General features: G+C 42.3%; 1 protein-coding gene across 1 annotated transcript in view; it reads right to left on the minus strand.

Moving 5' to 3' along the window:
* Window positions 1–2,042: 2,042 nt before the first annotated feature.
* The window catches only part of RAD23B (RAD23 homolog B, nucleotide excision repair protein), a 46,788-nt gene continuing 25,803 nt past the window's right edge, over window positions 2,043–23,027 (minus strand). Inside the window, exons 4-10 of the mRNA XM_044273689.1 lie at window positions 19,017–19,285; window positions 18,448–18,503; window positions 8,224–8,351; window positions 6,766–6,913; window positions 6,446–6,573; window positions 5,883–6,071; window positions 2,043–3,454 (exon numbers count right to left, since the gene is read on the minus strand). Coding sequence (XP_044129624.1) covers window positions 3,341–3,454; window positions 5,883–6,071; window positions 6,446–6,573; window positions 6,766–6,913; window positions 8,224–8,351; window positions 18,448–18,503; window positions 19,017–19,285 — 1,032 coding nt within the window. The 3' untranslated portion in view covers window positions 2,043–3,340. The remainder of the gene's footprint in view (window positions 3,455–5,882; window positions 6,072–6,445; window positions 6,574–6,765; window positions 6,914–8,223; window positions 8,352–18,447; window positions 18,504–19,016; window positions 19,286–23,027) is intronic.

Genomic DNA, 23,027 nt, shown 5'->3' on the forward strand with positions numbered 1-23,027 from the left:
CATATGCCAGGTTCCAAGTCCATTTTACTGAGAAGGCATCTACTGCCCTAGTATTTTCCCTGGGATCTAGGGAACAAGTGTTTGACCTTTGTTTATTTCTTTTTGAGGCAAATAGGTCTATTTGTGGTTGGCCCATCTGGTTACTATTTTTTTTTTTTAATACCACTGGATTTAATGACCATTCCCTTGAGTCCAGATCTTTTTGTTCAGAAAATCTGCCTCTGAATTTTCTGCTCCTTTCAGATGAATGGCTGTAATAGATAGGACATTTCCTTCTGCCCAAGAAAATATTTCTGTTGCTAGGGATCTCAACTTTTGGGACCTTGTGCCCGCCTTGACGTTTTAGGTAAGCGACAGCTGTCGTGTTGTCAGAGAATATTTTCTGATGTTTTTTGTTTAATACTGATTTAATTTTAAAGTTTCCCAGACCGCTCTTAATTCTTTGCAATTTGATGACTCGTTCCTTATTTCTTCTGGCCACTTTCCTACCAAATTTGAGGAGGCCACTTTTGCTCCCCATCCTTTCGCGCTTGCATGTTACTATTTGTATTTCTGGTTCTTATTGCCAAACCTCTGGCTAGGTTTCTTTCCTTCTTCCACCAATTTAAATCCGATTTTATCAGGAGTGGAATTTTTATTACCTTTTCTAAGGATGACTGTTACTTGTTCCAACTGCTTTATATCCAGGTTTGCATAGCTCTGGTGTGAGCCTGGCGCCATGCAACTGCTGTTATGCAACTGCTAGAATGCTCATGCCGTTCCTGATCGAGCAGCTGTCCTGAGCTTGGAATTTTTCCCTCAATGTCTCTTATTTTTTCCTGAGGCAGCGATGACATTTGTGCTACAGCGTCTAATATCACACTAAGGAATCTCCTGTTGGGTGACGGAATTAGGTACTTTTTTTTTTATTTATCAGCCAACCCAGATCCGAAATCTTTTGTAGGAAGTAATGTGTTTGTGTGGCTGTCTCTGCTTCCGAATTTCCTACTAGGAAGAAATAGTCTAGGTATGGAAATATTACTAGACCTTCTTGCCTGAGGGAAGACAAATTTAATGAAGACTCTTGGTGCCGAGGAAATGCCAAATGGAAGGGCGCAGAAATGAAAATGATGCAATATGTGTTCTGGGCCTTCTAGTGCAAACCAAAGATATTTTAGCGAATTCTGATGGATAGGTACAGGGTAGTAGGCGTCCTTGAGATCCACGGAGATCATGTAGGCCTGCTTTTTTTATTAGGGGAACAATGGACGAGATTGATTCCATTTAGAATTTTTTGTACACAATAGATTTGTTTAGGTCTCTTAGGTTTATGATGGTTCGAGAAGAGCCATCTGGTTTTTGTACCAGGAAAAGCCTTGAGTAATAGCAGTGTCTTTTCTCTGATTCTGGGACCTCTTATTATGCCTGAGATTCTTAAATCCTGTACCCCTTGCCATATCTTTGAAAGAGTGGTGGGACTGTGTGAAGTTATTTAAAACCAGGCCCCCCTGATGTACAGGGACGAGATTCACACGGGACTCCTCAGCCCAGCTTTGGCATAAGCTGCGGGAAGGCTGAGGAAAAGATTGGTAAGCCAATCTTTTACATAATAAACGAAACAAAAATAAGTTTAAAAGAAAAAAATGAAAAGGCATCAGGGAGTCCTCTCTGTGTAGTGCCCAATAGGGACAGGAAAACACTCAGGGGTGAGGGCTTTTAAACTCTGTATTTCCTGTCCCTGCAGAGGTCAAGTGGCCAATCTCATCCGTTGCAGTCATGGTGGATGAAATGGAAATAAGGATTAAAAATAGACAATATGGAGAACACTACTGGAAAATGCTGGCCTGTTTATACTAATGACACTCAAATGTAAAGAGCAATATACTACCACTCTGTAAAGTCCTACCGACAGCCCTTTATAGCATACCCCAATCAAAAAAAAAATCTCAACGCTAATATAGGAAATGCTGAAAGAAGACTTCAAGCTCACAATAACCTCGGTATGTTGTCATTCCACATGATCATACGAAACAAACATCAATGAAAAAGGTGCAAATAAGAAACACTATACAAGGAGTTTTTAATGTTTTGTGCATAACTTTGGGTTATACGTTTGTTTCCGCTGATTGTTCATCTGTCCATTTATCCAATGTATAAGCAGTACATACACAGATATTCTTACAATTCACTTATATGTCATGCCTTCTCTGAAAATAACAGAGGATGTGTTGACCTCTCAAGCCCTGTCATGCCAGCTTCTTCCAAGCATAGAGACTCAATAGTTGAATATTAATTGAATATTATGTTATTGGGGGGATAAATCAAAGTTTAGAGTGCAAAAAAAGAAAAGAAAAAAATCTTGCAATTTGCCTGTCAAGATGCAGCTTGTAATGATCACTGACTGGTTTACAAAGGTTTAAGGGGTGTTAAAATTTGCCAGACAGGTAGAGGAGGGGGGAGAAGGGGGGCTGCTGCACATTCTCAGCCGACATGGAAAACAAGTAATTACTGGGGGGAGAAAATGTTACTTAACACACCAAGTGGGTTTCATCAAAACCAAAAAACATGCAACAATTGTTTTAAAACCTTTACTGCAATGTAAAATTGAAGTAAATGAGCAATTAGAAAGCTATCCGTTTAATTTCCCTAAACGGCAAGGAAACAGAAAAATAAACCTCCTGTGTGCATACGGTTTTCTAAGTCAGAACAGAAAGTGCCCACTTCACACTTATTGATCAGGGTCTCCTTAAATATCACTAAATGTGATTTAATGGAAAGAAAAAAAGAGCTTCAAAAATTCATGTTCACAGCATTTACCAGGCTCCTGTGCACTAATTTACTTTTAATTACTCGTTGAAGCAGCAAATCACCTATTTTTATTTTGGCATTTACATCTCACATATTTCCTCAAGGTTATAATCCAGTGTTACCGGGAAATAAAGGGAAAAAAAATATAATCTCCAGGTAGCACAGGCTATTTGCTATTGCAATGTTTGTTAGACGGAGAATGAAACACAGGGCATTACACTAAATTTCTGGATCTAAGTTTACTAGTGAAGAAGAAATAGTATCTAGAGAAGTCTGCAGAAGGGAATAAATGGCTGCTGAAGCTGGATTTTTGGTTGTAATTTGCTTTCTTTTAGCTTTACCGCAACACACGCTGAACGCTGTAACTGCTTAATTATAGCAGATTGATGCTTTATGTCCTAGCTTGTCTGATATTTCCCTAACCCACCCCACCCTCGACTACCATACACCAAATATTGTGGATATGAGCCCAAATTCATCCCAGTAAATCCAGTGAGCAAAGTTAGTGTAATGCACTGGTGTGAAGTGAGATAAAAAATACAGTCTCTTCTTTTCAATCGTCATCAAAATTCTGTTGTAGGAGAAAGTTGGCCGCAAGATTTTCGTTCTTCTCACATGCAAAATAAGCCTGTACCACAAGTCCTTCAGGGAATCCTAGTGCTTTTAGCTGGAGAGCAAAAACAGAGTGAACGTCAGTTTCAAGCATATGAATATGCATATCCAGTGTGGTGCACAAGTCACAATGTGAAAATATATGTATACATACACACACCAAGTAAAACTGCAACACTATATTAAGGTGTAAGGCAGGGCCTAAGTGGACACTGCATGACTTGGCTATTCAAGATGTTGTCCAAGACTTGACAAAGGTTCTTAGGGGGCTGCTCATTGGGTACAATGAAAAAAAAATACTGAATCCTTCATCTTGTCAAATAATCCTAGTGCAAGCGTTGTGGATCTACAGGCAAGTGAATGCTACTGGCCAATCGAATACCTCAGCAGAGACATTCCACGTAGGAACGCCTCATGACCGCTGGAACCAGGATGCTCTGACAAGGTGTTTCTCTTGTAGACTATGTCCAGTCCCTTGAGAATTTTCTTCTCTGAATCCTTGTGCCATGTCTCTGAGGACCTGTCCTCAATGTTGGATCAATATGGAGAGCCACCCATAAGGACACTTGTTGTGCCTGTATAAACAATGAAGCAGATATGGCTACAGCCTGTTCACTGTGCTCCAATTGGCAAAGGCCTCATTGGTAGGATCCCTCTAGTCAAACTAAAATGGACTATTTACTCTAAAGATATGAATGGTCAATGTATCTGACAGAAGAGGGTACCACCACTCTGACAACCAACTCCGTTTTGCAGTTGCTCTGAATGTAGAGGTGGTCGCATTTGCACAGATCTCTCCGTTTACTTCTCTGGGATTGCAGAAACAGCCAAGCAGATCTTTGGATCCTCATCTTGAACAGACTGTTTTAGTTTCTCCTGACATAACCCCCCTAAGGAAACCTTAAAGGGACACTTTTGTCAAGCTTCAAGCACCTGGGTAGCACTGTCTAATGTCAGTGCACCGGTACTTTCTAGTATTCCTGCACACAAAGGAGGAGGTTTTGTAAGAAGCTGCTAGGTTTTGTAGTGTCAGTGCACCGATACCGTCTAGTATTCCTGCACACACAGGGGGAGGTTTTGTAGCGTCAGTGTACCGGTACGGTCTAGTATTCCTGCACACACAGGGGGAGGTTTGTAAGAAGCTGCTAGGTTTTGTAGTGTCAGTGCACCGGTACCGTCTAGTATTCCTGCACACACAGGAGGAGGTTTTGTAGTGTCAGTGCACCGGTACGGTCTAGTATTCCTGCACACACAGGGGGAGGTTTGTAAGAAGCTCTAGGTTTTGTAGTGTCATTGTACCGGTACTGTCTAGTATTCCTGCACACACAGGAGGAGGTTTTGTAGTGTCTGTGCACTGGTACGGTCTAGTATTCCTGCACACACAGGAGGAGGTTTTGTAGTGTCTGTGCACTGGTACGGTCTAGTATTCCTGCACACACAGGAGGAGGTTTTGTAGTGTCTGTGCACTGGTACTGTCTAGTATTCCTGCACACACAGGAGGAGGTTTTGTAGTGTCGGTGCACTGGTACGGTCTAGTATTCCTGCACACACAGGAGGAGGTTTTGTAGTGTCGGTGCACTGGTACGGTCTAGTATTCCTGCACACACAGGAGGAGGTTTTGTAGTGTCTGTGCACTGGTACTGTCTAGTATTCCTGCACACACAGGAGGAGGTTTTGTAGTGTCGGTGCACTGGTACGGTCTAGTATTCCTGCACACACAGGAGGAGGTTTTGTAGTGTCGGTGCACTGGTACGGTCTAGTATTCCTGCACACACAGGAGGAGGTTTTGTAGTGTCTGTGCACTGGTATTGTCTAGTATTCTTGCACACACAGGAGGAGGTTTTGTAGTGTCTGTGCACTGGTACTGTCTAGTATTCCTGCACACACAGGAGGAGGTTTTGTAGTGTCTTGTGCACTGGTACTGTCTAGTATTCCTGCACACACAGGAGGAGGTTTTGTAGTGTCTGTGCACTGGTACGGTCTAGTATTCCTGCACACACAGAAGGAGATTTTGTAACAAGCTGCTAGGTTTTGCAGTTTCAAGCCCTTTCGTATTGATCTAGGTGTCTACTGAAGTGTATGGGAGTTAAGCCCCGTCCCTCTCAAACTTCCTGTGTGACTAAGTGAACATACACCATAACAGCCTGTCCTTAGCCAAAGATAGAGGGGCAAAGCAGAAAGAGGAACTTGTCTGACTGCAGGAAATCTTCTAAAACTGCTTTCTGTACCAGTTTGAAGATGTCCAAGCAGAAAGAGGTAAATAAACTTTCCTTAGTAGCTTATGCTTTTCTCCTGTCAGGCTTTAGTGTCCCTTTAATTAGAATCAGAATAAAGCATTACATTACACCCATGCCAACCTCATAGGACACAGCTTTTTCCCAACAGTTATAAGTTGTACACAAGAACTACAGAATGTAAAGTTATATTAAGGACAGCCAAAGGTCAAAAAGAATCATGGTAGTCATTGTAAATAATTTACTCACCCTTTCTATAGCTTCTTTTTCCTGAGGTGTAACTTGAATGTAGTTCATATGACCACTTCCAGCCTCAGCTGCTACTCCACCTCCGCCTCCTCCTCCTCCTCCTCCTCCTCTTCCACCCCCCTGTCCGCCCGATTCTGGGACTGGATCATTTAACATCTGAATGAACTGTTCCTGATGTTGACTAATTTGCTGTTATCGAAGAAGACAGATTAAAATATATCTAAATCTACACATCTGTAGAAGTCCATGCTGTAAATGCTAGAAATAAATTTTCTTAATAGGCGACATGCACTGGGAGACATTTATCAGGACTGCCGGTACAGATACCCATCTTGATTTAATTCTGTGCTAAAGTGAGATGCACCTAATTTATCAAGAGGCACAGACCTCTGGCCCTTCATGCGCCCGAGTCAAGTCTACACCAGCTATGAGACGTCGTAGATTTCAGCCATCATTTCTGCCAGTTTCTAGTACAGATAATAGTGCATTTGCTGGACCATGAGAGGCCCTGTGTTCTTTGAGGAAAGGATGAGAGGACAGCATAAATGCAATCAGGACATTACCTGCAGTAATGAGGGATTTTCCCGTCCTATCTGCTGAAGAAGCGCCGGTAATAAAGAGGGATTCTGTTGAATAATTTGCCTCATCTGCTGAAACTGAGGCTGGTTCTGCAAGAAATCAAGGGGATTGCCTAGAAATAAAATAAATATATATTGTACACACATTGCACATCCAATGCCACAAAAAACTGCTGCAGTGTTAATAAAGGCAAGAGCAAGAATAAGCAGGGCTTGTGTTCATGACTTGCGCTGAAAGCCGCATTTCTATCTTGCACATGTATAAGACAACTTACTTGTTCCTGTGATTTGATGCTAAATCTTACCTCCAGCAGAAGGCGTAGAAGGTGTAGTAGAAATTGCGCCAGCCCCTGCTCCAGCTATCGCTACCGCTGGGAGAGGCTGGGTGGGAACACTACTGACAACCTGTGGTGGATCAGCAACTGCTTGCCCTTCTCGGTCACTTGGAATTCCCTGAAATAACAAAAATGATATAGTTAACAATGGATAATTTCACACAGACAAATCTGGAATCTCAGATCCCGATTTCAGAGGGGCTTTACAGTCACTACTCAGGTACTTAAAAGGGGCTTTCTGATAGTCTGTCCTATAGGCCAACAACATGAGATCGGCAGGGTACCAAATCCCGGCACCACTGCTATTAAGCTGTTTGAGGAGGCCAGGGAGCTCCAGCTGAACAGAGCTTTAGTGATAGGTTTAGTTCTGAAGACCTCGACCTTCAAGAAGACATTGGTTAAACAGAATAAAACCCATGAAGAGAGACTTAAAGGGAACCTGTCCCCGGGATTTTGTGTATAGAGCTGAGGACATGGGCTGCTAGATGGCCGCTAGCACTTCCGTAATACCCAGTCCCCATAGCTCTGTGTGCTTTTATTGTGTTAAAAAACAAACAAAAAAAAAACAAAAAAAAAAAAAAGATTTTAGAGATATCTAAGGTTAATTTACATGAGTCCTGTCTCCTCCATGCTTGAGAGATGAGTCCAGCTTTATCTGACTGGGAGCCCAGCCACACCCACTGTGAAGGAGCCCGGCATCGCCCGCATCCTCTAAATCTCCTCCTTGCTCCCTGATGTCACAAAGCTAGAGCGCCGTAATCTCGCGATGCGTGAGCTATCGCATGTGCAGTTCGTTCCCTGAGGCTGATGCCAGCAAAGGGAAGGGAACACTAGGCAGACACTAAGCATGCGCTAGCTCGCACATCACGAGATTACGGCGCTCTAGCTTTGTGACATCGGAGAGCAAGGAGGCGATTCAGAGTATGCGGGGCGGTGCTGGGCTCCTTCACAGTGGGTGTGGCTGGGCTTCGGAAACATTAGTAGCCCGATGGATATTGCGGATGTGCTAGCGGCCATCTAGCAACCCACGTCCTCAGCTCAATACCTAAAATCCAAGTGACAGGTTCTCTTTGAATAGCCACTAACTTGGCATAGCCGAAAAGTACAAGCAACCATAAGAAACTTTAGTTGCAAACCGCAAGAACAGCAGCGGCCATGTGCATGAGCCCTGAAGCCGTGAACTGGCATGTAGAGAGGGGGGAGCAGGAAAAGAGCCTGATAAGAGGAGGAGAAGGAAGTATCTTTCTCTGATAAGACATTACAATGTATTATATTCACTTGTACTATTCATTCATGAAAGGGTTATGAAATTTGCTCAGCGGCAGCAGAGCAATGTATAACGCGGATGTGCCATCCATGTCTTTCTCCGCTTGTGACATCCATAGTTGTCATTTTCTTCCATGTAGTAAAAAGCGAAGGAATGCTTACCATAAGGAGGTACTCGACAGCTCTATCAGGGTTGTTGAAGCTAGCCCTCAGGGCTGCAGTAACTTGCTCTCGTTCATAGCCCATGGACATGATCTCTGTTACCATATTCTCATAGGACTGCCCTGTTACTGAAACAAAGGGAAGCAGAGTCAGAACCCTGCACACAAGTTGTGGTAAAGCCTACAGATCACTCCAGCATTCTTAAGATAAAAACACTTTTTGGCCTAAAGTAAGTGCTGTAAGAATTAAGGCTTCAGCATTTAGGATATTTATGTCTGGCTTTAGTAAAGTTCACCTTTTGTAACTTTTCCAGAAAAATGTTTTACAATGACACAGCTTGATGTGAACAGCACAAGAAAGGCTTGGACTGCGCCCAGCATTCTCCCTTCATAAAAACATACATTAACAAAGGCCTGTATGTCTGGCACACAGTATCAGCCGTGAAATGGAACGACAGTGGGTCGAGGTCTAAAATGGACTGGATATCGCAGTGGCATTACAGGCTATGTACACCTTTGGAGGCAATTTTTTCATGATTGCATTTTACAAATTTTTGGCTAAAATTATATTTTCAATTGACCTTTATTGAAAGTATTGAGACGCTCTGTCACAAAGGGTTAACTGTTTTTCTAGCTGTGCGCATCCTACTTTCACTTTGTCATCTAATTACCCTCATCTCTAAAATAACTAAGAGGTCATAAACACCTATTTAAGGGTACTTTAACACTTGGGGCAGAGGATTGGATGCGGATCAGTCACACAAATGCATTGCAATACCGGATCAGTCTCTCCGGTGTCATCCAGAAAAACTGATACGGGATAATTTTTTTTTGCATGTTCAAAAGGTTGCATGCGCAGACCAGAAAGCCGGGTCAGTTTTGCCGGAACACAAGGCCGGCACTAAAACACTTCAATGTAAATTAATGCCGTGATCAATATTTTTGGCTGGAGAGAAAACTGCAGCATGCTGCGGTATTTTCTCCGTCCAAAAAACGGAAGAGGGGCTGAACTGATGCATCCTGAACAGATTACTCTCCTTTCATAATGCATTAGGATAAAACTGATCAGTTTTTTTCCGGTACCGAGTTCCTGTGACGGAACTCAATACCGGAAAACAGAAACGCTAGTGTGAAACCTAAGCCATATTCTTATCAGTAACATAAGGATTTAGCTCCATGAGTGTTTATAAGGTCTGAGAGCAGAGATAAGGAGTCCGTCAGCTTCCCAGATGACGGAAAAGGCAAAAAAATAAAAAAAATAAAAAGCCAGCTAGTAGAACATAGCTCTGTACAGGAAAAAAAAGGATTCCATATTGTTAATAAAGACCAATTGAAAAAAAGATTTTAGCTCAAAATAAGTACAATGCAATAATAAAAAATTGTCCTTAAATGTGTACATAGCCTTTAATGACTTCAGTTCTTTTAAAAGTCAAACTTTGGTCAGGAACCCAGAAATGAATCGTATACACAGAACAATCTTGTACCAATTAGAAAATTACAATTGGAATCAACAGTGCCCGAACACAGCAGTCATCTGTTGCCAGATGCTTCTGTCTTTGTTCATGAGGGTGCCCGTGGGAGTTGGGCTTCACACCCATATGACAGCAATCTCAATGTATGGCCACACATGGCAGGTCTGCGGAAAACCTAACAGCAAAATCTGCACCAATTGGGACAGATTTCATAGCCGAAATTGTAGAAATGCTGTGGGTTTGCCAAAGGTGCAATCTGCAGCGGATATCTGCAACACAAATTGACATGCTGCAGATTTAAAGGGAATGTGTATTATCCTACACCTTTTTCTGCAGTTAAAAAAAAATCTGTGACTTTTTTTGTAATGTTTTTATTTTCTAAATTGTAGAATTTTTTTTTAATTCTATTTCCTGAACATGATTATGGGGGCTGCCATCTTATCCGAGCTGTTCTTAATAGCATTTAGAGACCATCTTTACAGCAGCCACCATGGGCTATAGAGACAATGGTCTGAAGCTGACCTCATGACTTCCATGGGAGAGTTTTCTAGACATGTTCTGTGACCCGTGCAGAGGTCATTGTACAAGGAAATGCACTTTGACACATCTATATAATCCTGCATGTGATGATAATGAGATGACTGCTAAAGTGATCTGTACATACCAAAAAGTGGTGCCTATTAGGCTTACTGGCCAAAGTTAAAACTGCAGGATTTTAGAATATTTGTATTAAAAAAATTGATATAAACAATAGGTTTATTTCCCGATGACCTATTCCCTTTAAAATCTTCAGCAATTTGTGTGTGGATTTTCTCACAGGAAATGGATATAGAGTGTGGATGAGATATGTGAGAATCCCATCCACTTTGCTGCTACTGTAAACCCATGGATTTTTACATGCAAATCCGCTTTTCTCTGAGGCCAATGATTGGCTTCATGTGAAAGTAGAGGGGTGGCACTCAATTCATTTGTGGTGTATGGAAAACTATATTTATTAAGGGATGGCTTGGTATGCCAACTCGTGTAAAAGACTAAGTTAAATATTGAAAGATATAAGGAATTGGTATATCATCAAAGCAAATAGGTATAAATAATAAATGTGAAAGAACATAATAATATCAATATAAAAAGGCATATAATATGGTAAGAAGGTAAAATGGTATAATAAATGTCAATTTTGTAAAAATCCTGCTGGAGAAAGAAAGCAAGTCTCATAAGCCTGTTGGAAGAAAGGTCCAGTCTTATGTTATGATGTCCAGTAATAAAATGAAGTAACCATGGTGTCCGGTATTGGAATGAGACATCCTGATATAGGCTGAAATGACTCTCTGTATGGGGTGATATAATAAACTCAAAGTTTATGGGGTAAGTATCTCCTTTTAACAGGAATAATTACATCAGATTGTGTTTAACCTCCTCCCGTCACACTAACGCCGAAAGGCGTCATCTCTGCGGCGCTCCCAGGTCACACTAACGCCGATTGGCGTCATCTCGCGTGAGCCGAGATTTCCTGTGAACGCGCGCTCACAGGAGCGTGCGTTCACAGGATTGCGCAGTTCACAAGTTCATCTGCAGCCTGCCGGCCGCGATCATTGGCTGGCAGGCTGTGGATTTTTGAATCGGCCAATGAAATGGTTATGTCAGACGCTATTTTGAAAATAGCGTCTGATATAACTCCTGCCTGGTCCTCTGGTGGTCCCTTTTGCTTGGATCGACCACCAGAGGATACAGGCAGCTCAGTAAGTAGCACCAAACACCACACTACACATTAGATATTACCCTGTCATTTATTTAACCCCTTATTTAGCTCCTGATCACCCATATTAGACACCCTGATCACCCCCTTATCCACCCCCCTGTCATTGATCACCCCCCCTGTTAGGGTCCCTTATCACCGCCAGGTAGTTAGCTACTTGTTAGGTAGTTAGCGCCCACCGCACCGCAGTCACCGATTAGTCGCTGATTAGCGTCATCGCTGTCGCTAATCAGCACTAGTACTATATAGTATCTGTAAGTGATCAATACTGATCGCAATCAGATCTATATAAGTACATTAGGGTCACCTTAGGTTCTACAAAAAACGCAGTGTTCGCCCGATCAGGCCTGATCTTGTGCGCACACTTGCGTTCAGTCCGCCCCACCGCAGTGACAGAATTTTTTTTTTCTGATCACTGCAAAAACCGTAAAATCGCTGCGCCGCTATAAAAGATCACTTTTGAGCTTTTTGGATCTTTATTAGCGATCGCAGCTTTACTTCGCAAGCACTCCTTTTTACTAAGCAGGTTTGCTCTTTTTCCTGGGTAGTCTCAGAGGAATACCCCCTAAATTTAGTGAACCCAAAATGTCAAACAAGGGGTATTCCGCTGAAGAGGCCTACAGGATTCTGACCGTGATGGATGAAAGCGATGGGGACGCCTTATCCGCTGAATCCAGTGGTTCAGAATATGAACCTGTAGACAGCAGTGGCACTCTAACGGCTAGTGAGGATGACGAGGTAGAGGTCCCTGCTACGGCCAGACGTACCCGATCCCATGTAAGAGTTCTGCCTACCCTGCATGATGATCCTCATTTGCAGCAGAGTGGTGCTAGCGCTGATCTTGTTTATGGTGCGGCATACACCAGCAGCGCAGCACAGCCTGGACCTTCTACCAGCACTGCCGTAGTCCCTGGTGAAGTGGCGAGCACCAGAAGGGCAGTTCCAGCTGGTACGGTGGCACGTGCAATAACTCCCCCGTCACAGCCACCGCGTTCACAGGTCCGTAGAACCCTTAGTCTCCCAGAGGTGCTGGCAAATCCTAATTGGCAATCCCCTGATTCCGCCGCACCCGTACTGCCCCCTTTCACCGCCCAGTCTGGAGTTCGCGTGGAGACGGCTCATTTAGGATCGGCCCTTCAGTTTTTTGAGCTGTTCTTCACCGCGGATCTCTATGACCTAGTTGTGGCTGAAACCAACCGCTACGCCACACAGTTTATTACCGCCAATCCGGAAAGCTTCTATGCCCAGCCTTACCGGTGGAAACCAGTCACAGTTTCCGAGTTTAAATTTTTTTGGGCCTTATCCTCAGCATGGGTCTAACAAAAAAAAATGTATTGCGGTCATATTGGTCTAAAGACCCAATACATTTCATGCCCATGTTCTCTGCTGCAATGTCTAGGGCACGTTTTGAGGTCATCATGTGCTTTATGCATTTCGCGGACAATAGCACCTGTCATCCAAGAGGCCACCCTGCTTATGACCGGCTCCACAAAATTCGGCCCCTCATAGACCATTTGTCATCCAGATTTGCAGATGCGTATACCCCTAATCAAAACATCTGCATAGACGAGTCCCTAGTACATTTTACCGGGCGCCTTGGCATAAAACAGTACATCCCCAGCAAGCGCGCCCGGTATGGGGTCAAACTGTATAAGCTCTGTGAAAGGGCCACAGGCTATACATATCGTTTTAGGGTCTATGAGGGAAAAGACTCAAAACTGGAGCCGGTCGGATGTCCTGACTACCTGGGGAGCAGTGGCAAGATTGTCTGGGACTTGGTGTCACCCTTATTCCACAAGGGGTACCACTTATACGTGGACAATTTTTACTCAAGCGTGGCCCTCTTTCGGCACTTACATATAGTCGGAATTCAATGCTGTGGTACCGCGCGACCTAGTCGCCGGGGCTTCCCCCAACGGCTCGTTAGTACCCGACTTGCACGGGGGGAGAGGGCTGCCTTGTGTGACCAAGAACTGCTCGCGGTGAAGTGGAGGGACAAGAGGGACGTTTACCTTCTGTCCACCATTCACGCAGACACGACTGTCCAAATTGAACGGGCAACTGGAGTCATTGTGAAACCCCTCTCTGTCCACGACTATAACCTTCACATGGGAGGGGTGGACTTCAATGACCAGATGTTGGCTCCCTATTTAGTTTCCCGCAGAACCAGACGCTGGTATAAGAAGGTGTCTGTTTATTTGATCCAATTGGCGATGTACAATAGTTTTGTTCTCTACAGTAAGGCTGGGAGAACAGGATCCTTCCTAAAATTCCAGGAAGAGATCATTTCGGAAATCCTGTATCCAGGAGGGTCCGTGCCCCAAGGCCCTGATGTAGTGAGCCGGCTACATGGCAGACACTTCCCGTCTGTCTATCCTGGTACCCCAACTCAACGTTCCACAAGAAAAAGATGTCGTGTCTGTAGCAGGGGTGGAATAAGGCGTGACACCACCTTTTTTTGTCCTGACTGTCCTGACCAGCCTGCCCTATGCATAGGGGAGTGTTTCCGCAAGTTCCACACTCAGGTACACTATTAGCATAGGGATTGCGTACACAGGACAGGCACATAGGGGTCTTAGGCCCCTTTCACACAGAGCTGCCACAAACCTCTCCTTTCACCTGGGACAAAGTGCATAATGCACTTCGCCACATGTTTGGGCGATTTGCGCTTTGCACATTGTCCCATGGGGAAGGAGAGGTTTGTCCAATAAAGGTATAAAAAAAAAAAAAAAAAAAAAAAAAAAAAAGAAAAAATCACCGGTAAGCAAAAAAGTTATTGTTCTGTTTCAAAAGTTTAGAAAAGTTAATGTTCTCTAAAGTTAATGTTAATAAAATTATTGCGTTGCGGCCTGGTTTTTTCTTTTTTGTTTTTTGTTTTTTACCTTCCAGGTGGACCAAGCGATCAAGCAGCTGCAGCACTGATGTGCATTCTGACAGAAGCATTGCGCTGCTGTCAGATTACACGCAAGTCGGTGTATGCGGCGCTGCAAGACGAGATTTCTACTCTGCAGTAACAGATACGTTTGCCGAGGCATACGAGCTGAGGAGGAGGCGGCGTTCCTATGCTTTGGCAAACACTTTGTATGTAAAAAAAAAATAATCCCGGCAATGATTTATTCATCCACATCGATTGATGTGAATGGAGAAATCGGGTTTGCCAGGGCATACGAGCTAAGTGGGTATGGATGTAGGGCGGAGCTCCTATGTCCTGGCAGACGCCTTTCCCCTCCTTTTTTTTTTTGGGCAGAGATTTTTTCATCCACATTGATCGATGCGAATGAAGAAATCTGTGCCGTTCATTTTTTTCTTTCAGCCCAGAGGCTGAACGGAAAAAAAAATCTCATTACCTGTATGCTCAATATAAGGAGAATAGCAGAAACTCCTAATGCTGGCCATACATGTAATGATTGCGGAGACCCTCAAATGCCAGGGCAGTACAAACACCCCACAAATGACCCAATTTTGGAAAGAAGACACCCCAAGGTATTTGCTGAGGGGCATATTGAGTCCATGAAAGATTTAAATTTTTGTCCTAAGTTAGCGGAAAGTGACACTTTGTGAGAAAAAAAACAAAAAAAAAATAATTTTTGCTAAATTATGCCCAAAAAAAATTTCGATGAACTCGCCAGGCCCCTCATTGAATACCTTGGGGTGTCTTCTTTCCAAAGTGGGGTCACATGTGGGGTATTTATACTGCCCTGGCTTTTTAGGGGCCCTAAAGAGCCAGAAGAAGTCTGGGATCCAAATGTCTAAAAATGCCCTCCTAAAAGGAATTTGGGCCGCTTTGCGCATCTAGGCTGCAAAAAAGTGTCACACATGTGGTATTGCCGTACTCAGGAGAAGTTGGGGAATGTGTTTTGGGGTGTCATTTTACATATACCCATGCTGGGTGAGATAAATATCTTGGTCAAATGCCAACTTTGTATAAAAAAAATTGAAAAGTTGTCTTTTGCCAAGATATTTCTCTCACCCAGCATGGGTATATGTAAAATGACACCCCAAAACACATTCCCCAACTTCTCCTGAGTACGGTGATACCAGATGTGTGACACTTTTTTGCAGCCAAGGTGGGCAAAGGGGCACATATTCCAAAGTGCACCTTTCGGATTTCACAGGTCATTTTTTACAGATTTTGATTGCAAAGTACTTCTCACACATTTGGGCCCCTAAATTGCCAGGGCAGTATAACTACGCCACAAGTGACCCCATTTTGGAAAGAAGACACCCCAAGGTATTCCGTGAGGGGCATGGTGAGTTCCTAGAATGTTTTATTTTTTGTCGCAAGTTAGTGGAATATGAGACTTTGAAAGAAAAAAAAAAAAAAGAAAAAAAATCATCATTTTCCGCTAACTTGTGACAAAAAATAAAAAATTCTAGGAACTCGCCGTGCCCCTCACGGAATACCTTGGGGTGTCTTCTTTCCAAAATGGGGTCACTTGTGGCGTAGTTATACTGCCCTGGCAATTTAGGGGCCCAAATGTGTGAGAAGAACTTTGCAATCAAAATGTGTAAAAAATGGCCTGCGAAATCCGAAAGGTGCACTTTGGAATATGTGCCCCTTTGCCCACCTTGGCTGCAAAAAAGTGTGACACATCTGGTATCGCCGTACTCAGGAGAAGTTGGGGAATGTGTTTTGGGGTGTCATTTTACATATACCCATGCTGGGTGAGAGAAATATCTTGGTCAAATGCCAACTTTGTATAGAAAAATTGGAAAAGTTGTCTTTTGCCAAGATATTACTCTCACCCAGCATGGGTATATGTAAAATGACACCCCAAAACACATTCCCCAACTTCTCCTGAGTACGGCGATACCAGATGTGTGACACTTTTTTGCAGCCTAGGTGGGCAAAGGGACCCACATTCCAAAGTGCACCTTTCGGATTTCACCGGTCATTTTTTACAGATTTTGATTGCAAAGTACTTCTCACACATTTGGGCCCCTAAATTGCCAGGGCAGTATAACTACGCCACAAGTGACCCCATTTTGGAAAGAAGACACCCCAAGGTATTCCGTGAGGGGCATGGCGAGTTCCTAGAATTTTTTATTTTTTGTCGCAAGTTAGTGGAATATGAGACATAGTAAGAAAAAAAAAATTAAAAAAAATTCAGCATTTTCTGCTAACTTGTGACAAAAAATAAAAAGTTCTATGAACTCACTATGCCCATCAGCGAATAACTTAGGGTGTCTACTTTCCGAAATGGGGTCATTTGTGGGGTTTTTCTACTGTTTGGGCATTGTAGAACCTCAGGAAACATGACAGGTGCTCAGAAAGTCAGAGCTGCTTCAAAAAGCGGAAATTCACATTTTTGTACCATAGTTTGTAAACGCTATAACTTTGACCCAAACCATTTTTTTTTTACCCAAACATTTTTTTTTTATCAAAGACATGTAGAACAATAAATTTAGTGAAAAATGGATATATGGATGTTGTTTTTTTTGCAAAATTTTACAACTGAAAGTGAAAAATGTCATTTTTTTGCAAAAAAATCGTTAAATTTCGATTAATAACAAAAAAAGTAAAAATGTCAGCAGCAATGAAATACCACCAAATGAAAGCTCTATTAGTGAGAAGAAAAGGAGGTAAAATTCATTTGGGTGGTAAGTTGCATGACCGAGCAATAAACCGCTAAAGTTGTGGAGTGCCGATTTGTAAAAAAAGGGCCTGGTCACTAGGGGGGTATAAACCTGTGGTCCTTAAGTGGTTAAATGGCAAGAACCATGCAGGATTTTTACTAAATTGACATTTATTATACCATTTTACCTTCTTACCATATTATATGCCTTTTTATATTGATACTATTATGTTCTTTCACATTTGATATTTATACCCATTTGCTTTGATGATATACCAATTCCTTATATCTTTTAATATTTAACTTAGTCTTTTACACGAGTTGGCATACCAAGCCATCCCTTAATAAATATAGTTTTCCATACACCACAAATGAATTAAGTGCCACCCCTCTACTTTCACATATATTCCCCCACCACAAGCGTTGGGTACGCTTCGTTTGGATTGAGCACCATTTTCCGTCTTTTCGAGCCATAGAGAGCCGCCCCACTCTTATATTCAATGATTGGCTTCAGCTGTTACCTGCTGTCGACAAGACATCACGGCTGCAGCCAGGAAAATAACAGGCCTGACTGGGAGAAGCAGAGCAGCGTCACTGGATCTGCTAGGCAAGTACTGCTAAATACTTGTTTCAGGGTAATACCCACTGTTACCCAGCTTCTTATGGAAACTGGACAACCTTTTTAAGAGCGGATTCACACACAGGGTTTGTTTTTGGTGGTGTTTTTTACAAACATTTGAGTATTTTTGCACCTGCATTTTTTTTTTTTTACTTTTCTGTAAAGACGCCAATGTTTGCTTAAAGTCAACAGGAAATGCATTTTATTTGGGGGTGAATCTTTTTTCTGCCTGTGGCTTTTTTCTTTTTAAATATAGAAATAGCATGTGAAAAAAAGAAAAAAAAATTATTGCATTTTTTGCAGGCATTTATCCCGTTTCTCTATAGGGGAAAAAAAATCCCACAATTTATTTATTAATTTATTTTATGCACTTATATAGCTACTATAGTCTGCAGCGCTTGACAGACATTAGCATCACACTGTCCCTAATGGAGCTCACAATCTAATTTACACATTTGAATGCAAAAATGCCCCGGAAAAAAACTAATGTTATAAGCAAAAAAAGCTAATTTGTGTGTGAAGGGACCTAACAAACATGTTAGTTGTGCGGAGAACGTGTGTCAGCCACCACAGATACTTCTTCTAAAGCTGCTTAAATATGTATCACGTGCAAGGGAAAACGAAACCCATTTCAATACTGCACCTACCTTGCTGATGCTTTATACAATGCATCCTAACTATAGAGTTAATATTTACATGCGGCATGCGCTTTTTTTTTTTTATTACATTCAGCATTTCTACTAAAATTTTGTTTATTGCTTTTCTTTTACATGAAATCACACACACATTAGGAAAAACCTACCCAGGGCGCTTGTGGCATCCTCAAAAAGGGAAGGTCGAGAAGAATCACTGGGTATGCTAGAGTAAAAACATACATGAAAATTAAATTTAACCTAGAGTAAAACTGAACAGATTGGGATTAAATATAGAAAGGCTTAAGGTGGCCCTCCACCATTTCAATGTGCAGCAGCAAAACTAACCGCTTTATATAGATCACGGTGTGTTCACACATGCCTATTGTTTTTTCACAAATATAGCAGGTTTCATAAAAATTTTGGCAAAAACCCTTGATAAAATGGCACAAGTGAACACAGACATAGATGAAATATAAAAAGTACATAACGTGTACAACTTGTGATAGAGTTTAGATGTTCACATCTGTGTCGGAGACTCAAGATTTTACAGGCATCCACAATGATAACCAATGGATTGTAAGTCAATGGGGTTTGTGGGAACGGGCAGTACTTTATGAACAGAAACCACAACGAAGATGTGGACAGTGCATGAGTCCTAAGTCTTGTATTGTGCTACCAAATAAACACAGATGACAAACATGACTGACTAAACACAAAAAACAAGCCATAAAAGCACCTGCACTCAGTAGAAGGGCTCACTGCTTCCTCAGGGCTTTCCGTTTTCTCTTCGGCTTTCTCCTCCTTAGGAACAGAGGTGGTGGTCGTCTCTGTAGTGAGCGGACTAGGTACGGCGATATTGGGAAGGGGTTGAGGGAGGGATACGGGGGCATTGGTTCGAGCAATAGGCGTGTATGTCAAGGGTGGTGATGCAGGGGCTGTAGTAGCAGTGCTGGCAGGCTGGGATGGTACTGGAGCTGGTGCAGAAGAACAAGTTGCAGCCTTTGGCTAAAATAAAAGACAAAATATAAAAAAACTGTAGCTAAATATATATATATATATATATATATACACACACACACACACACACACACACATAGGTGAAACTCAAAACAATTTGAATATAGTGCAAAGTTCATTTATTTCAGTAATGCAACTTAAAAGGTGAAGCTAACATATGAGATAGACTCATTACATGCAAAGTGAGATATTTCAAGCCTTTATTTGTTATAATTTGGATGATTATGGCTTACAGCTTCTGAAACCCCAAAGTCACAATCTCGGGTAGCCTTTGCTCAGGGGGTATGGATTAATTAGCTGACTAGAGTGTGACACTTTGAGCCTAGAATATTGAACCTTTTCACAAAACTCTAATTTTAAGCTGCATTAATGCAATTCCTTTTAATTTGCATTACTGAAATAAATGGACTTTTGCACAATATTCAAATTTTTCGAGTTTCACAATATATTATATAAAATATATATATATACTCTATATCTCCATACAAAGAGTCTGGCAGCACTCCTTTAAAAACAGGGTGCCCGCGGTGTGTTCACTAAATAAATTGCACATGTTTCATCTTTCAAGGAGTGCTGCAGACTTTTATTGTGTGTGTATATATTTTTTTTTTTACACCCGACATGAAATTCTTCACACCTGCAGTCCTCCCATTGAGAAACTACAACTCCCAAAATGCACTTGCTCAGCTATTCTCAGAACCACGTAAGCGAATAAAGCATGCTGGGAGTTGTAGCTTCACAACAATTGCTGATCCCTGCTATAAGCAATAGCAATATAATTTCTAAATAAAGGAAGGTACCAGTATGAGAACCTTGAAAGACCTGTCCACAGATCACTGATATGAAGTAGTTTTCTACCTTCTGGAAGAGACCCGATTAGCACACTTTTTCCCTATGGCACCTAGTCTGTAATTAAGCCTCTAAGTGCATATAGCACTACTGACACTTTTACACTGCATACAGTAATGGGGTTTTCTGAGGTGTTAAATACCGATAACTAGGGGTGAGCGAATTGTGCTTCGGATCCAAGTTCCAAGTGGATTTGTTCCCCAACTTCTTTTTAATGCGGTCTCCATTCAGCATTAAAATTTATGCGCTGCACATAGGCAAAATTCATTAAAAGGGGTTGTTCAAGGATTTTTTTTTTCTTTGTATGTTTCTAACTAGTCATATGTAAGGGGTTTACAATGCACTTCCTTCATCTGCAGTGACTTTTCTCAGATTCAAGTGTGGTCACTTGAAACCTGTAAGGTCAGCTTCTCTCCCTGCTCTGATAATATCTCCTACACAAGCCTGAGGAGCATGTCTGTGTACCAGTTGTCACTGTGCTGGTTATGCCCCCCTGCACTGGGAGTTGCTGCTGTCTGCCTGTGTCTCCCTTCCACTGTATTCTTCAGGAAAGTTAAACCCCTTCTGCAGCACACACTCGGGGCTGGAGGCTTTGCTGAGCTGCTGCAGGCAGTAAAGACACACAGGATCTTCCCTCCTCATCCTGCTGACAGACTGGAGGAGTTCTGCAGAGCACTGCACAAGAACAAGTAGGAGGGAGATCCTATTGTATCAGCAGTGTCATTGTACAGCTGGGACTTTTAGTCCTACACATACAACATGATGCCAAGTCTCCCAGCAGTCAGATATTTTACTCAGAGAAGCACCTTTATTCACTCCCTTTGCAGAGCAGATATAATATCAAATATTCATGTGGAAAAGAACCAGGGAAATGAGGAAATATAATTATTTTTTTTTGCCTAAAACTTGCTTAGCTTATGTATATAATGCGGACCATAAAATTTACTTAAAATTAACTGGTATAGCAGTTAATTTTAAGGAAAGAAAAAAAAAAAAAAATCGGAAGACTCAGGATAATGTTTTGAAGTTCACAGACCTTGCAAAAGAAGTGGAGAGGACTATGATAAGTCTGAGTGGATAGAAAAAATGACTTTGGATGGCCTGAGGAGGAACAAATCCCATACCACGAGATAAGCCCATCGAACAAAACTACCTAGAAGAGCAGAGAAGATTGACTAAATCTACAAATGGGAGCAAGAAGCTCCCAAGTAAGAAAACCTGAGGGGGCAGACATTGCAGAACCCCACAGAGAAGATAGTAAATGGGGACCCAGGAGGATAAAAAGAACCAACCAGGTGCATGTGAAGCGCGTGTTGCAAAGAATTTCTGTGCGGAGATGTGCCATGGGCAGTCTCCTAGGAAAAGTCAAGTAGATGGTCCAAGATACCTTGGTACAGTGGACCCTGGCAAGAGATAAGGACCAGACAAGTTAAAAACAGGTTGTCAAGAGAAAAACCAGGTGCAGCAATAATAAGGAAAACACTAGCTACTACTGAAGAACCATATCAGGTGCAGTGACCAATGTTGATGCAACCATGTAACGGGTTAATGCATCTGCCTGGAAATACTCTGAAAATATAAGGGAGTAAAGTGGATGCCTGGTGCATGTAACAACTGTGGGAACATGTCCGATACCGCATTCAGCAGTAGAAAAATCACATATTAGGGAGAAAAGTAGATGTCTAGTTTACAAAATAGTCATGTCAGCTTAGAATGTTCAGTAATGATCTAATACTCCACAGTGACAGGAAATAACAAGTCTATGTATCCAAGCTGGATAGAGCATTCAACAGTGAAAAAGGCACGGTGAAAACAAAGCAGAGAGAATCAAGGTACCACTTGGAACCGAACTAGAGTTTCGGTAAATTGTTTTTTTACAGTACAAATTTATTTATGAAGTTATTGCACGAAGTCTCACAAGACTTTGGCTCCTCTGAGCCAATACATTCTAATACTGTACGGAGCCCTGCTCCGTACAATGTTAGAACAAAGTTTTGTCTGAAGTCTGTTCACTCATTCCTAGACCTTATTTAAAAGTTCCAGCACCTTGCCATTGAGATGTTGTACAATCCGTCCAGTCGTGTTGACCTTATCTCTATCTCCCTATCCCCTAAGGCAGTGATCGGCAAACGGCGGCTCCCCAGCTGGTGTAAAACTACAAATACCATCATGCCCTGCTGTAGGCAGACTGGACATACAGGGAGTTGTAGTTTTACAACAGCTGGAGAGCCTCAGTTTGCCAATCCCGGCCCTAAGGTGTTATAGTTGGGCTGCCAAATAAAATATCCATAGATCCGGTACCGTGACCAGGGTTTTATAGGTGGCGACCCTTTTCCTTCCCTAGCGGTGAGGCCTAGTGCCTTTCCCCTTCCTTCTTGTTGTCTTTTGGTGTTCTCCCCTACTACATCCGTGACGAAACCTCTAGTGAATTTGGTAAAAGGATTGAGGAATAGTTTTTAAATATCGCCGCTGGTAATTTCTCCCCCCCCCGGCCTTATTATTAGACATACTACCCACCGCCTCCTCCATTTGTTTTAGCGCAATAGGGGCATCTAGCATATTTCTCTGTTCCGTAGTAAGAGTATGAACTCTCAGCGGTTTGAGAAACGCCTGAGCCTCCACTTCAGATACAGAAGTTTCAGACTCATACAGGGAGGAATAAAACAAGTGCATAATCTCCAGCACCTTTTTTAGGATCTGTACAGAGGTCTCCTTCAGAGTTGCGGAGAGCAGCTATATTGGCTGATTGTTGATGAGCCCTAGAAACCATAGCCAATAATCTACCCGCCCTTTCTCCTTCCTCATAATACGTCTGTTTCTTGCGTTCAGTAGCAAGCGTTCATTCAGACTATGTTGTGCTCCTTGCTATTCTTCCCCTTGT

Source organism: Bufo gargarizans, unplaced genomic scaffold (genome assembly GCF_014858855.1).
Source record: "Bufo gargarizans isolate SCDJY-AF-19 unplaced genomic scaffold, ASM1485885v1 original_scaffold_1058_pilon, whole genome shotgun sequence".
NCBI classification, from domain to species: Eukaryota; Metazoa; Chordata; class Amphibia; order Anura; family Bufonidae; genus Bufo; species Bufo gargarizans.